The sequence below is a fragment of the Amblyomma maculatum genome, chromosome 5 (assembly GCF_055883805.1).
Source record: "Amblyomma maculatum isolate TAMU_Amacu chromosome 5, ASM5588380v1, whole genome shotgun sequence".
Taxonomy (NCBI): domain Eukaryota; kingdom Metazoa; phylum Arthropoda; class Arachnida; order Ixodida; family Ixodidae; genus Amblyomma; species Amblyomma maculatum.
Window position 1 is genome coordinate 94,374,300 of NC_139348.1, and position 14,864 is coordinate 94,389,163.

Sequence of the window (14,864 nt, forward strand, 5' to 3'; positions counted from 1 at the left end):
GAGGAATGATCCGAGATTCCAGGTAGAATGGCAACTTTGTGCAGCCATGATGAGACACTGTCTGTTATGAAGACTAGATCCAGAACCGATCCACCATCACCGTGAACACAAGAATGCTCCCTGACTACCTGTGTCAGCCCGTGGAAAAAACACATGTCAACAGCAGCTATCCCAGCTTCATTCTCCCGTGAACCCGGTTCCATTTCATCACATTTTACATCCGGAAGGTTCAAATCTCCAGCAACAACAACATGTTTGTGCTGTGCGCGCAGGTAATAAAGAAAATAATTTAGCTTATTAATACCGTGTGAACCGGACCCAGGTGCACGAAACACAGCCGCTAAAAACAGCTCTTTTGTTCCTAAAAAGATTTTACACAATAATGTTTCAATGTCGGTCATTTTGCAAATGAATGTGTAATTAATAGACCTTTTAATGAAAATAGCTACCCCGCCCCCTCTGCTGCCACGGTCGTTCCTAAGCACGTTGTAACCAGGCGGGCATATTTCAGAGTCACGTACATCATCGTGCAACCAGGTCTCGGTCATGACAACAACATCAGGGTCATGCTCAATCAGCACATGTTCAAAATCAACACACTTGTTTACAAGGCTACGAGCGTTAAGATTCAGCACCGTGAACACTCCGTCATGCGCAAGTCAATCCCCTGCGTGAGCCACTCGCGCTTTATCAGATAGCTGTTCTTTCACACGACAGCGCCGGTTTGTCGCTTCGTCCCACGCGTAAGTTACACCATTTATCTTAATCTTGTCGAAAACAAGTGTAACTTTTTTTCCACTTTTCCTATCGTTTACTGCGCTGCTCCAAAGACGTTGTCGTCTTCTTCTTACTTCGTATGAAAAGTCTTCGTCAATAAAGATCTTTGTTCCTTGCAGTCTGGTCCGGTAGCGCAGTATTTCTTTCTTTTCGTTATAATTCCCAAGCCGCACAATGACTGGTCTCGAGTTTCCCGTAGAAGGCTTTCCAATTCTATGTACCCGTTCTGCACTCGTCACTGCTACGTTAAGTTTTTGCGCGAAGACTCCCGCAATCACTTTCTGCTTCAATTGTTCCTCGGTTTCATTTTGTACCTCAAGAATGCCCCGGATCACCAAGTTCTTACTGCGGCTGCGATTTTCAATGTCATCAAGCTTTTTTGATACGCCCCCAACACTGGAGCTCAAATCTACAATATCATGTTCAGCCTGCTCAATCCTTTTACATTCTTCTGAGGTCTTCGAAAGCCCCATTTCTAGGTCAACGAGCTTTTGCTTCAATTCAGCTATACCCTCTTTAATTTCATGCTGCCCGTCCAAAAGCATCTGCATCATACCTATTATGTCACCGTCAGGACCTGGACTTGCTTCAATATCCCCGCAACACTTCAGCAACAGTGCCATTGTGTCCCAAAAATCAGCAATAATTACACAAAGTGCCTGTGGGCTTGGCAGCACAAGTAGACCACGACAGTCGTCTCTGATAGTAGATATAAAACGCTTTTCACCAACCTGTGCGAACAACAGAAGAGGGTTGGTCATTGTCGTTGTCAAACCGGTGCCGCCAAGTCCACTGACGGTACGACGGAAATCCCGGCCCGAAGAAAACGCCCCCTTTGTTGATGTCCATTTTCCTGGCGTTGTCCAAGTGAAATCGTCGACCGCCGGCAACTCGGCGGGAAAAGGCCTGTGATGGTCAAATTTGTCGATCTTGATAGAGGAATCCTGGTCTGGCTTTACTGTGAAGAATTCACAGCTGGCCTGCTCTGGCGAAGAACAAAGCAGCAGCAGCACCTGTGCGAACAACAGAAGAGGGTTGGTCATTGTCGTTGTCAAACCGGTGCCGCCAAGCCCACTGACGGTACGACGGAAATCCCGGCCCGAAGAAAACGCCCCCTCTGTTGATGTCCATTTTCCTGGCGTTGTCCAAGTGAAATCGTCGACCGCCGGCAACTCGGCGGGAAAATGCCTGTGATGGTCAAATTTGTCGATCTTGATAGAGGAATCCTGGTCTGGCTTTACTGTGAAGAATTCACCGCTGGCCGGCTCTGGCGAAGAACAAAGCAGCAGCAGCACCTGTGCGAACAACAGAAGAGGGTTGGTCATTGTCGTTGTCAAACCGGTGCCGCCAAGCCCACTCCCAGAAAGCACTCCAGAAAGCACTGCAGCACGAGCATTTCGACGCATGTTTAGTGCGAAATCAAAACTAAGCGCAAGACGCGCAGGATGATATTGTAGCGTGTGCAACTGCAGCCGCTAGGCGGCTGCTCATCGAGAGTCTTGTGCGCGGACTCGAAGAGGTGGCCCCGTGCCCAGGCAGCACATTTCATCGGCCCAATAATGGGGATTGATTGGGGATTACTGGCCCACAAGTGGCCCAATGGTGCCATTGAGCCACCAATAATGTGCAGCCATGCTATACCATAATCATTATTGGCCCAGTGAACTTTCACCCATATCCGTTATTGGCATTCAACCGGCTAAGAGCGGTCAATAATGCCCATTCATATTGAACAGTTGCCATTATTGTATACACAATGAGGCAGCCTGGTCATTATTGGCCAACCAGCTGCAATTGTTTGCCAATATCTTCCACACCATGGTATATCCTGGTAAATATTGTCCGGTCAATAACAGTGGCTTCTCAATATTGAATATATCTAGGCATACAGTGGTCAATAATGTCCAACCAACTTTGGCGGCTTCCTAACATTGTAATATCTTGGTTTCTAGTGGTTGATATTGTCTAATGAGCCTTGATGGCTGACCAGCATTGCACATATCATGGCATAGCTTGGCTAATATTGTCCGGCCATTATGGTTGCCTCGTCAACATTGAATATATCTTGGCATACATTGGTCAATATTGCCCCACCAGCTTTGGTGGCATCCTAACATTGTATATATCTTGGATTATAGCGGTCAATATTGCCTAATGATGTCTGATGGCTGGCCAGCATTGCACATGCAATGGCATTAATAGGTTAATATTGTCCGGCCATTATGATTGTCTTGTCAGCAATAAATAAATCATGGCATATATTGGTCAATAGTGACCCACCTGTCATGGCGGCCTGCCAACAATGTATACATATGCATTATATTGTTCAATATTGTTCGATGGACTGTGATGGCTAGCCAGCATTACACCCTAATGGCATAGGTTGGGCAATAATGTTCTGCCAATATGGATGGCTTGTCAACATTGCATATATCTTGACATAGATTGGTCAATATTGTCCCATCAGCTTTGATGGCATCCCAACATTTTATATATCATGGTTTCTAGTGGTCGATATTGTCTAACGAGCTTTGATGGCTGGCCACCTTTGCACATTTCAAGCTGCGGCGGCGCTAAAAAAACAGTAGAAGCAGCTCTGACCGACAGAGACATTTCTAATGCTTGCATCTCAATATGACAGTGTGTTGGGGCTAATTTCGTCGCAACTAAATTTTTCGCTGGCCCGGACGTCAGTTTACGTTCAACTGTAGAAGATATTCATACGCCATACGTAATTTGGGCCACCATATATATAATGTTTATTGGGATTAATGTATAGATTGTCCTAAAATTGTTTGATTGAGCTGACCAGACAAAATGATCAGAAGTGCCCATCACGGAAAATGTAGAATATATTTTTCTGAATACATTTTTCGTGATTCGCTAATTGCTGTGGATGACCTGCGATTATACTTGACAATTTTGGTAGAGAAATTTACGACTTTAGGCACGATTAATTGTTATGTAAAATTCTGCATATAATATCTTCGAGACAATTCCTGCAGACTAGAGGCCCGGATGTCGATCACGCGTGGACGTAGCTATCAAAGATAGTGTTCCAAACTTTAGCCAAGCGTTGAAAAAATTCTGACAGCACATGGAATCTACACTGCAGAAATTAGCGAAGGCGAGATTAATGCTACTGCATACGGTGCATTACGTATCATTATCGTTATCAACTAAACGCAGCGTCATTACCATTGATTCTGTCATCATTGTCATTATCACTAATTGCAGCGTCATTCTCGTCGCTATCCTCACGGTAGACAATGAGAATTACGTATGGTGCCAGTTTCGCGATTCAGGGCTTGGCGCAGTTGGTTAAAGCGTTAACTAGGCTAGGAATTCGATTCCCGGTGAAGACGATTTGTTTTTCTGATCTCGTCAAATCAGGATGATTGAAAGTGATTGACACATCAATGCACAGATCCGATGCACAGATATATCCATGCACAGATCTCGAACACATCTCGCGCACAACTCTCGCGCACGGGATTTCGTTCCATGGGCCTATTTATACGCATACGAGTACAAGCATACGCGCACGCTCGAGCACACATCTGATCTGACAAGCATATGTTTAATAGATGCGTGTCCGCGAAAAAAGTCCTGCGCAGTCAAGAAACGCAAGGTACTCAAATGCAAAGAACGCAACAGAACGTGTGTGTCGCTTGAACAAACACCAGGGGTTACGTTTGGATAGTAAACGCAGAAACGATCGAATATATCCGGTGAATCCACATCCTGTAAACGTTTGTCCATGATTGAAAACACGCACGCGTAGCATCATTATTTCCGCCTTTTTTTTACGTGATGGAAAGAAACCCAACATGTTCAAGCTGAGCAGAGGTGGGAGAGATCGATCGCGCTAGCCAATCAAACACGCACTGCATGATTCGCCATTACCCTAGCTGTTTCCGGCATTCAGCATAAGCACCGACTATACCACGCCTCAGTACTAGCTGTTCTTATAGACAGATATGTTGGGCTGCTTTCAGGGCCTTCGATTTCTAATATCTACTAAACACAAATTTGTACTGTGCTCTTTTGCGCTCTGCTGTGGGCTTCAGCAACAGACAGACTGAACGACTTTGGCCATCGGTGCAGCAGCGCATAAAATATTTCAGCTCAAAGAAAAAATACAAGAAACATATATTCTACGCTATGTCTAGCTAATTCAGTTGACAAGTAAACAAATCTGAACTGTCCTGGAATAGTTCGTATTCTAATGCGACGTAAATCGCACACTGCCAAAAAGTAGTGTACATGTACAAGATAATAAAAATAATCAACAGCACTGCATGGGGCAAGGCAAACGAAAAAAGAAATAAAATTTGAAACAATTACCTATAGTGTAATGAATGCGCGTACATGTGTCGCCAGCATATATGGTAACAAAATTAAAATTGCATAATAACGATGTTCTTTATGGAAGTTATTTTTGTTCGAAAGCTGTAATATATGACTCATAATGATGCATTTGACCAGCGTTTGACAGCGCTCTCCTAAGCATTGTTCAGAAACTATTCTTCAAACATTCATTGCCTTATTATCCAACCATATAATCACCGCACCGAAGGCGTTTCCCTTCAGAGAACTATATAATTCTATCCCATCATGTCAACCAGGCAGCTAATTGCAATTCATATATATTAAAAGTAATGCGAGTGCGTTACTTTAGCAGTTTTGAGGCATTTTTAGAGGACACCACTCTCGAAGAATTTAACACATGATTGGGAATTAGGGTTCATTTGTGAAATATTCTGCCGCTTTCACAAGCGCTGCTTCCGCGGGCTGAAAGATTATTATACCGCGCTTCTTTCTGAGGACAACCTTGTTCCAAGTTCGTACATATAGTTTCAATGTTGACCCTTGCTTTCTTTCTATTTTTTTCTTTACTGCAAATTTAGTTCTTCGGATCTTAGCTCGTCGAGTATTTTGTATTTCTTGATATGCCCACGCTTAGTTCTACGCGGATTTTTTCTTCCTCTAAATGTCCAGCTGATTTGCAAAAAAAAAAAAAAAAGAATAACATGGGAATTTTAACCTTGAAGTACTCGTAGTTATGGTCGTTTTCGTTTTTCTTTTCCTTAATAGGAATACAGCAAGTATACGGGCTGTTGCATCGCTCAGTTGCGCGTGATGACGTTTCAAGAGCATTCCGTATGAACAGCGACCTGTGTCCATCTTTAATAAAAAAATATGTCCATTTGTTCGAACCGAGGACGATTCCGTGAAAACTGAAGATTGTTTTACGTATGTGATTATTATTTGAAACTTATTTTGCATTAACAAAAAAAAATATAACGAAATTATCATTCCACTGAAAATGTTACCCAGCCAACAGTCGAGGCGACCAAAGAGCTCCGAACGCACTCCTCGTTGTTTTAGCGAAGCCAAGGGCAAAACTCTGCGCATTCCTCCTCACACGCTTGGCGCAAAGAACATATGGTTTCCATTCTCTCGTCCTTTTGTCGCCTCTCCACCCGAGGGCCTTGACTAAAGCAATTCTCCAAACCGCTTTCAACTTCCCGTCTTGTAGCCTTTTCTCCCCGTAAAGCAGTCATCGCGGACGGCCAGCGACCTTCACTGCCCTCTCTTTCCTCCCGGGGCAGGCGTTGCTCACAATGCCCCCCACTCTACTCCCCCTCACTCTTCCCTTCCTTCCCGCCAACTTTCCTGGCCGGCAGCCTTCTGGGGTCACGTGGTCCTGCGGGACCTCTTTCATTTCTCTCACCCCCTTTCGAGCTTTATGCCTACTCTTTCGACAGATCTCAAGCAAAAAAAAAAAAAGAGGGAGAGAAAACACAACCATCCTTCTGCCCCCTTCCAATCGTGCCTAAAAACTCGACAGAAGCTGCTGATTCAGAGGCGTCTGGTCGGCCACACAATCCCCACCCGCTCGAGCTGCTCGAGCTCCCGCAGCTTTGGACAGCAGAACCGAAAAACCAAGCCTTGTGAAAATTCCGATTCGTTTTAATGGCCATGCCTGAAAGAGGATATTTGTGAGTACCACCAGCATTTTAAGTTGTTTGTTCATAACTGAGCTCTCTGAGATTATTTCTTGCTTTGTCTCCTTGTAAGATCGCTGCTTTTTCTTACCAGGTGTATAAAGCATCAGATCCCTGGGAGATCCCTGTACTTTGCGTGGCAGCATTCATTTTGGATTGTTGCAACTGAGGTCTGCAAATCTGCGCTAGCCGTATGGTAAGATACTTTTTTTGCATTATTTGGTGCAGTATGTTGTCAGCCTTGATCATCATGTCAATAACCGATATGCTTGCGAGAACGGAAAGTCATTTATTTCGACCGCACCACGCCAGTCAGTTCTGAACTGTATTTTCAGCGCACTATTTTGTATGCATAAACTCTGGTCATAATGACAAAATTTACGGCGCAGAGGTGGCCAATTTGTATTGCAAAAGAAAAACGTGGTCCTGTAAAACATGACGCGTGTTTTGTGTGATTTTCAGGTTACAACTTCGTCGCGCGTGTGTTGTGTGCCTGAAGTGGTCAGTTTCTTTTACAAACTATATTCAAAACTCAGAGTAAAGTCTAGCTTTCTCGGACATGATTTTTAGTTGCGAGCGAATATTTAATATTGTAATTTGCCGTTATGAATGCGCTATTGAATTGGTCTAAACGACGCGTAGCTTATTCACGTGTTTGATCTTTCTCTTGCGCTAATTCCGAGTAGTAGAAGTGTCATAAAATAGCCGCTTAAAATAGGCTATTTACAGTTGCTACCATAGTTCTTATACTTTACCACACGTACAAACTTGTTCCCACAACAAACGTGATGCTAAGTTACGGATTTCTTTATTTTTTTCAGTTCGAGTGTATAATACAAACCCCAAAGCATCTGTGTCGTACGTTGTTTTGGCTGCAGCCTTGACAACTTTTAAAACGTTCTGTTTGCAGTAATGATGCGGTGCACACTAAATTTAGTAGCCGCGGTCGAAGTGCGACTGCCATTTTTTGTGTCTGTTTTTTCCTTTGTAGTTTCTTTTTAGTTCTTGCGGCAATCTATTCAAATGAAAGCTATTGATTTGAAGCTTCCAGTTATGACGACGTCTTTCTTCTACAGGTGTTCGATCACAAAGGCACTACAAGTATAAGGGGGCGAGCACTGACTACCTTTTAACGAATAGATAACGACAAATATCATTTTGTTTTATGTTTCCAGCGTCAACAACACATCCACATGGGAAGCCGTCCACTGCCAGATGTCGCAACCAATGTAACCACGTTAATATGGCCGGCCTCCCTGAGCATGCAGCTTATTTCAACCTGAATAAATCAGACAAGAAAGTTGCCTGAGGGCCAACAGGTAGTGCTTTATTTTGCATTTTTACTCCACGGTCTAGCTGCACTTCCACTTTCCAAAAGTTTTCTGTCTTAATGGGATTTATGAATGTTGCTTTTATTTCCAGGTGCCATCTGCGAAAGGAAATGCATTGTTATGCACGCTGCTCAAGTCCATATCTTTAAAGGCTGCATGGAGCTGCTGCCCCTACAACCGACCACAAAAGAAGCTGCGATGAACGCAGCGCCTTCCTCCAACCTGGGACCTGAGAACACCTTGCCAAGGGACGCAAAGACAGGAGCAGCACTGAAGTCTAAGAGTTCTGCCTAAATGTTTCCATGCCCTGTAACATGTGCACACCTAATAAATCATCATGCAGTGAACCTTTCAGCTGTATAATTTTCTGTGCATGGATATCCTCAGCATGCTTTATTTAAATAAAAAGCTGCATGAAAAATATCTGCACTGCCTAAGTAGGGGATGGCTTTGCAGGTGCCTATTAGTCATAGCACGAAAAAGCAACTAGCTGGATTGCCAATTGCTCTGGCTGGATGCCAATAATGCAAAACCATTGGGCAAGATTGGATTGGAAATATTGGGTAGCCGATAAATCTGGCTGAATGCCAGTTGTGAATATCCAGTGAATAAGCATGGATACAAGATATTGGATGGCCAGTGAGCTTGGCGGGATGGCCGTGATATAACAACCAGTGAGTGAGCTTGGGTGGAAGATATTGAGTAGCCATTGAGTGCCGTTGAATGCCAGTAAACAAGGTAGTATGCCAATACTGGTTTTGATAGGAGAGCCGATCAAATCGGTTGGCATATATCTTGGCTTTTTGTGCGCCCCAATCAGACGCCAATATTGACCAATATTGGGACCAATATATCCCAATATTGGACCATTGGTGGTCCATTGACGGCGTGCTGCTTGGGTGGCGTTCGATGAGCAGAAGCTGAAGTTCGCTGCTGTCTCTCGGTGCTCAGGACCTGCTCTCCTACGCCTGCTACATCAACCCCCCATTAAAACCCAACCTTCTGGTTACGGGCCTAAACGGCTACGTGACAATGTATGCAAAGTCGACGTCCAATAATGGCGCGTGCCCTAGCTGCGACTCTCGATACAAACTGCAGCTGGTGTTGCGCCACATGATATGCACTCTGTTGCCTCGCAGATTGGTGCAAGGGAAAGGGCAGTCATCCGACACCTCTAGGAGACCATGTTGCGTGTTGCTGTCTACGTTTCTCGAGTAACGGGATTCCTCCCACCGAGAGTGCCCCCGCATTATTAGGCCCCGACGCGATCGGCACGCGCTGAATGGTTGGACTGATGATAAGAGTGTCTTCTTCGAAGCGGGGTGGTGATATTATCCACCAAGTTCAACTTTTTGTATTTATGCTTTTTAACCGAGACGATGCTCGAACTTTAACAACTTTACTTTTCGACACCGGTTATCTTTAAATACATTATTTAATTTTGATTTTGCTTCCATGCGTCCCATCCTGCTATTTATCCGCTCGGCTACAGTGACTATGTCCGCATGGACATCAAAATGGACGCTGCTCACTGCAGTATAAGATAATCAATTGCTTTTATTGGGCACCTACTGCACGTAGCACAAGTTTCATCTTCTTGACTGAACTTTCGTTTTTAGCTTCGGGTTCTAAGACATCGTGTTCTAGCTTCTAAGTGAAGGCCGCTGCCTCTTGAGTTGTCACAGGTTTCCTTTTTGATCCGAGGTTTGAAATTTCCTGTATATATCTGGAGCCAGCTTTTTGATTTAATATTCCTGTATATTGTTTATCTTTCGTTTAATCATCATAATCATCATTTATTATTCCCCTAAAGATCCCTATCAGGGACATTACATAAGGGGGGGGAGAGACAAGGGTGAGAAAGGGTCATACATTAGCATTAAAACAAAGGAAAAGTATACAAAAGTGCATAACATTGACAAATTTGGAAACAAAAAAACGTTAAGGGAAGACGAAAGGTCGGGCAACCGATACAGTGTACACAAAATACAGATAAGGATGTAGCAAGGCATAACAAAATAACGATATGTAGTAAAATTAACTATAGTATACAATAGTGGCAAAAAGATGATATACAGAAAATTACACGTTGACACAACAGTGCACGGACATCGGATTGCTAATAATGGACCGCAAGAAAAACTGTCTATGGCAGATCGAAATGATCAGTAACTGCCTAAATTTGGAGGGATTAGACTCGGTAACAATGCTTTCGGGAAGTATGTTCCATTGCTCCATGGCGATGGGGAGGAAGGATTGGTTGAAGGCGTTTGTGGAACCATGCAAACGTTGTATGCTACGCGTGTTACATAAACGGCGAGATGAGCGGAAAGGAGCACGTAATTGGTTTTCTCGGAGTGCAGGAAAGTTGAAATATAATGTATCTAAAAGACAAATGATCGCAAGTTTCCGACAAAGCGCTAAGGGCTGAAGGCCGAGAGACGATTTCAAGTCAGCAACGCTGTGCCGAGCTGAATACTGGGAAGTTATGAAGCGTGCTGCACGATTCTGGATGGCTTCGAGCGTCTGGATCAAGTAGGCCTGGTGGGGGTTCTATATTGCTGAGTCATATTCTTTATTTGTCTTTTTTGCCACTGTGAGTCAATGCCCTTTCGGCAGAAGTATTTAAATACTTTAGTTGTCCATACCTACTGCCCATTTTCCTGAGGCGTTCTTCGTACAATGTTTTGCTGTGAGCCTCTTGTGCCTCGAAATAAACCCAGCTTATGTCTCCCTGTAATGGTTCCTTTGTAGTTTTGCCCTGTTCTCAAAGTGCTAACCTTCCCAAAGACCTGCAATCTATTTCAACCCCCGACTGGACGCCTGCCTTTAAGCACAAAACCGCATTCCCGAATGTAAGCCCTGATACCGTTATTTCTTTCCAAATACCCTTAAATGCTTCACATCTATTGCACTCCCATATTGCTCTGCGTTTCATTATCCGGCACCATTTTTCCCTTCTCCCTGATGACATTTTCATGCTTTTCCAAGTGTACTGTCCTTCGTTTATCCATAAACTGAGATATTTATGGTCTTTCATGTTTTAGTATCTCACTCCTTTGCAATGTACGTTTTTTCATCAGTTACATCATTCATTACCATTACACCCGACCTAATTGCGTTCATGGTAAAGTCGACTGCATCGCCCTCGTTTTTTTTTCTTTATCGACGAATTTATAAGCAGATTTTACACAGAAAGAATATTACTTCACGAACACACAACATGGTTAAAACCACACGATTTCGGGCTGCGTGATCCATTACAAATCAGGCATGTGCAGCAACACTTCCATTCTCGGAAGCCACTCAGGCACTTCGTCTTGTGTCTTGAGAACTTGAATAACACTCGCAATGGCTTCGCGAAATTACTGGCGTATTTTCCTCGCATCAACGTCTGCATGCCTGAAAGCCATTCTGGATCGCCAGATACTGTGCAGGCCCAATAACATGATCACGTCCAGCGGTAGCCCATTATCATCTTCAATTGGTAAAAATCAAATTCCGAATCTCCACATTAACCAATGCATGTAAATATACTGCCTGTTGGCTAATAGAGCTACCACATTTCTAAACCTCTTTGTTTCCCGTTTCGGCTTATCACCATTCTTCACCGAAAAAGAAAGAAAAAAAGAAGTTTGTGGTAGTGCAGTACACTCATGGTGTAGCACATGGGTTATAGAATGTTGCAGAAAGATACAACATTGACGTTGTGTTTTCAGCACCAAGCAAACATCACCGCGTGTGCAGGCTAGTGGAGGTAAAAGCGGAGGGAACAATCACAAAAAAGAAAACGATGCGTGGTTGCCAGATCAACCATCAGAGTCGCCTTGTACCATACAGTGCGGGGGTGGTGTAGAGAATACCTTGTACTTGCGGAGTGGTTTGAGACCAGAGGAGGCGATGAATAAATGTTCGTATCAGTGAAAATTACAACTGCCATTCCAATGATTATTTATGCAATCTTGCCCGCCATTGGCAGAAAGGTGCATGCACTCTTTTCTCTAACACCTTCCTCCTCTCCAAACTTAAAAATAAGTTAGCACGTGAAATTATAGAGGCATTTCATACCCATGATAACTATGGCGGTGGCATCAGCGCTCCTTCTATCGCTCTCAATGATAAAGAGTTCTCTTATTAATCCCGAAAGGCATCTAACTGTCTCACGTGCATGCGCCATGGTGATGATTGTGCGTCTTGTCATTATCATGTTTGATTAGTAGTTTTTGTTGTCTTCCTTTGCTTTTGGTGATTTCCTGGATAGGCAAGCATTTGGGGAATGATTCTTTCGAATAAATATTCAGTTGCGAGTCAGCGCTTGCGTTGTGTCTTTCTTCGTTCGTCTCGTTTTCCCGCGCTGTTTTCACTACAAATCAGTACCAACGCGGCCAAATCGCACCCTTAATTAAATAATGAAACTAAAAGATGGGCTATGGGCTATGGTAGCAACAGGGGCTATGGTAGCAACAGCGAGAAAGATGAACGCAAAGTAGCTAAACACCATGTTAGTGTGCGCCGCGCGTGCAGTTTGGCATCCGGTACGAGTATTTGGATTTGCTCGGTACAGTGGCTCCGCAAGGGACAAAACGACAGAAGAGACGAAGAAAGCGGGCTGTTCCGACTAGCTTCTACCGCCCCCAGGAGCCGAGCAGCCTAGCGATTAGCGGCGCATGCTTTTTCAATGGGCGTCATGCTGGACGCGGCACTAGCTTGAGAAAGCCTATACTACTACTACTGTTGCTACTACTACTATTATAATTATTATTATTATTATTATTATTACTATTATTATTATTATTATTATTATTATTATTATTATTATTATTATTATTAGTAGTAGTAGTAGTAGTAGTAGTAGTAGTAGTAGTAGTAGTAGTAGTAGTAGGAGTAGTAGTAGTAGCAGTAGTAGTAGTAGTATAGAGGAAGACTCGTTTCACGAAGTTGGCAGTGAATTGTCTGTATGTAACGGGCGAATTGTCTGGCTAAATATCTTCACAGTTTTAATTATTAATAATAATAGTAATTGATTCACAGGAAGGGAAAGGCGCAGTATGTGTCACACTTGTGTCTGTGGACACCTGAACCGCGCCCTAAGGGAAGGGATGAAGGTGGGAGTTAACGTGGAAAGGGAGAAAGAGGAGCCAAAGTGGAGGGCTACGGAGTAGTTGAGGTGTCCACAGACACAAGTGTGACAGATACTGCGCCTTTCCCTTCCTGTGAACTAATTATTATTATTATTATTATTATTATTATTATTATTATTATTAATAAAACTGTGAAGATAATATTTAGCCAGTTAATTCGACCGTTACCTACAGACAATTTATTGCCAACTTCGTAAAACGAGTCTTCCTCTATACTACTACTACTACTAATAATAATAATAATAATATTAATAATAATCATTAGCAGAGAAATATTACTTTGTGTATTATTATTATCAGTATTTTGTAGTAGTAGTAGTAGTAACAGCATTGTAGGCTCTCTCAAGCTAGTGCCGCGTCTAACATGACGCCCATTGAAAAAGCATGCGCCGCTAATTGCTAGGCTGCTCGGCTCCTGGGGGTGGTAGATGCTAGTCGGAACAGCCCTGTTTCTTCGTCTCTTCTGTCGCTTTGTCCCTTGAGGAGCCACCGTACCGAGCAAACCCAAATACGCATCCGGGACCCTTAGTAAATTGAGTGTAATGGTTTGGCTTTTGGTTTGGTATTTAAGGTTTAACTTCCCAAATAAAACGAAACATTACATTTAGTTTTCTAAGATGATTTAGGGAAGAAAGAAATGTAATGCGATCTTTTGAAAATTGCCACCTTTCTCCTATCCCGCATCATCTCACGCCCTTCCATTGACCGAAAGCCGATCTCGCGCGATTTTGACTACATGTTTGGTGGCCACGCCCGCGCCTTAGAAAAGAAAGACCTAACCCTGTCCTCTTAATATTCAGCGCGTGTGTTGTTCGCTTATTCAGTCCTTGCTCCTAACGCTGCTCTATTTCTAAGCATTTGGGCCTTCTCCGTCCAATAATGTGCACTTTGGCTATGCATATAAAGCATAAAGTAACTTTTGGGTAGGGGTCTATAAGCAACGCATAAGACAGGCGCAACACCATTATCGGCAAACTTTCTTGTATTAGAATTGCTGATTCAGTATTTTCAATCGACTTAGCCCATGATCGATCCACTGTGCGTTATTATGCTGCACCAAATAACGCGCGCCATCTCTTCAGTCCCGGTTGTCATAACTACGTCATGCACCGTAGAAAACGCGCATCTTCATAGCTGCGAAGGGTCACCGGTTACGGTGAAGGATTAGACGTAGTTTAGCCTTCTTTCTGCGCTTGCCTTTGTACCTTCCAAACCGGGGGTGTGATAATCAATGGTGCTTGCTCGAGTGAACGTTTCTCTGCAAATCAAGTAAAATTAGAAAATAATTTTCTACTGATAATTTTTTGTTAAGCAGCGACGCACACTACTTTTGTTTTGCTTCTAACCTTGTTTCCTCTACATGCGTCACACTCGTGCTGCCAATAAAGAAGCTCTTTCCCGGCTCGATGGAATAATTTACCTCAAAGTGCAGCCGTCATGGAATATTGCTGCATTAAAATTGCTGATTCGCTCGGTTTCGTCAAGCCAACACATGATCGATTTTTTCGAGCTGAGAAGATTCACTGAATAGAGCAGTCAATGTTTACGCCTTCATCACCGTATCTATATGACGCACTTTCTAGAGTGCATATTTTGTTAGCGGA

At 43.4% G+C, this 14,864-nt stretch overlaps 1 protein-coding gene across 2 annotated transcripts in view; it reads right to left on the reverse strand.

The window, feature by feature from the left end:
- The window catches only part of B9d1 (B9 domain-containing protein 1), a 154,871-nt gene extending 152,750 nt beyond the window's left edge, over nucleotides 1–2,121 (reverse strand). For both annotated transcript variants that reach the window (XM_084603911.1, XM_084603910.1), the window contains exon 1: nucleotides 1,509–2,121. In XM_084603911.1, the coding sequence (XP_084460037.1) occupies nucleotides 1,509–1,626 (118 nt within the window). In that variant the 5' untranslated portion in view covers nucleotides 1,627–2,121. The remainder of the gene's footprint in view (nucleotides 1–1,508) is intronic.
- Nucleotides 2,122–14,864: the final 12,743 nt, after the last annotated feature.